This window comes from Cyprinodon variegatus, unplaced genomic scaffold (assembly GCF_000732505.1).
Source record: "Cyprinodon variegatus isolate N-32 unplaced genomic scaffold, C_variegatus-1.0 Scaffold984, whole genome shotgun sequence".
NCBI classification, from domain to species: Eukaryota; Metazoa; Chordata; class Actinopteri; order Cyprinodontiformes; family Cyprinodontidae; genus Cyprinodon; species Cyprinodon variegatus.
The window spans coordinates 31,524-33,541 of NW_015151437.1; the positions used below are offsets into that span (position 1 = coordinate 31,524).

At 45.2% G+C, this 2,018-nt stretch overlaps 1 protein-coding gene across 1 annotated transcript in view; it reads left to right on the top strand.

The window, feature by feature from the left end:
- Positions 1 to 2,018, top strand: part of ambra1 (autophagy/beclin-1 regulator 1) — a 38,388-nt gene that overhangs the window by 9,956 nt on the left and 26,414 nt on the right. The window contains exon 4 of the mRNA XM_015399046.1: positions 695 to 878. Coding sequence (XP_015254532.1) covers positions 695 to 878 — 184 coding nt within the window. The remainder of the gene's footprint in view (positions 1 to 694; positions 879 to 2,018) is intronic.

Genomic DNA, 2,018 nt, shown 5'->3' on the forward strand with positions numbered 1-2,018 from the left:
TTCTTCTTCTTGTTTACTACTGGTGGTTGGCTTTGGTCGCAGTACCGCCACCTTCTGCTCTGGAGTGTAAACGCTTCGCCTATGAGAAAAAGGAGCAGCGCATGAACCGAACGCAACACACGCGAATCGAACCGGAACAGTCGAACCGAACGGTTCAGACGGTTTCATAAGCCGTTCCATCCCTCATATATATATATATATATATATATATATATATATGAATCATTGGTACTTGTTGATGGCATTACATTTATTTATAACAGCATTAAAAAGCATTAAATTAAAGTTACTCATTCCTGTATAAATCCTGATATTTTAGACAGATCATAATCCCGATGAGAAAAAATGTTTGGAGGTGGAATTTCATGCTTGAATACAAAACAATTTTTCCAACTCATAAAGTAAAAAAGCCAAGCTTCTGTCTAGCTTGAGCAGATAAAAAAACCAGAGCATCCAGAGCGTTGAAGTGTCAAAACACCTTGACCAGCATTGGACCAGGAGCCCAAATTTTGGCGTTTAAGCGTCTTTAACACGCAAAACTCTTTTTGGCGTGAACGCAGCTTTAGAGCTGTTATCATAACGCGCTCATGTTATTACTGAAGGTTATCATTGGGTCAGAGTTCTGAGACGCTGATGATAGATGAGGAGGCCTGGCCCTCCGTATCCGCTCTCACCGTCTCCTTTGTCTTGGCAGGTCTTTAATGGCCTCCACACACGTCAACCACAACATCTACATCACGGAGGTGAAGACGGGAAAGTGCCTACATTCCTTGGTGGGCCACCGGAGGACCCCATGGTGCGTGACCTTTCACCCCACCATTCCTGGCTTGGTGGCCTCTGGGTGCCTTGACGGGGAAGTCCGCATATGGGACCTGCATGTGAGTATCAACCAACCACCGCCTGCGATGAACGGAGCGGGTCGACGCCGATAACTAGGAGGAGGCTGGGCGGAATCCCAGAGATCTGAATCAGTCCGGATCGTTCCACTGAATCACTTCTCCGTCCGTCCGTCAGTCTGATGTCATATTGAGGTCCAACCAGTTTGTTTGCAGAAAAGCGGAAAACTGGATGTTAGATGTTCAGCATGACTTGAAGAAATCTTCACCCAAATTAAAACATTCTGTAAGTTTGTTTATGGAAATAAGGCAAAAAGAAAAAAAGCAAAGGAGAACATTAGTCAAGCTTTAGGGCGTTGATCCGACTTCAGGAAGCAAAGCAGCTGAGAAGCCATGAGGAGGCGGCTGTTTGCTGATTCTAAAACTACTTTATTAAAACTTGTTGAAATCATGATGCATGAGCTGTCTTACTGCTCTGGCAGATTATTTATGTAGAGTAGAGAATAATCTAACAGAATCTGCTCTTGCTGCTTGTGTCGATCTAAAAACAACATCAGAAAGACTTTTTGTATAGATCTGATAGTGAGACGGTAGCAGACCTGGCAACCGGATTGAAAGCAAGCGAGCTCGCCACTTACGGCTGTTTTATACTTCGAAACTAGGTCGTCTGCGTGTGTGTCGCAGTGAACGCAGAGACGTCCCCGCCCCCTCCGCAGACATTCTGCTGCACCTCTCCAAAATTGTAGGTGATCACAGACAGGAGGCCTCTGATTGGTCAAATCTACATCCGCTCTACACTATCCGTATTTCCTGTTTGGTACCTTATCGCTTGTTTTGTTGGTATGACCGCCATTGCGGAAAATGACTCGTCACCAGCTAGAAGAGTGAGGTGCGAGAGAACGCTGGGACCATTTTTCCACCTGGATCCCCGCTCTTTTTTGCCCTCAGGATTGCAAATGAAGCGCGCATGCGCCGGGATTGACGGCGCAAATTGATCACAATAATTAAAACAGCCTGCGCTTTGTAAAGCGAAAAAAGTCGTAACATGCAACTTTTGTAAAAACAAATGAACATGGCACTGAAGCACCACTGTTATGACGCAGCAACTGAAAAGGAAACACGTTGGAGCCTTCAATGGCAGTAAAGAGAGCTGATCAGCAGGATGAATGACCATGTTTGTTT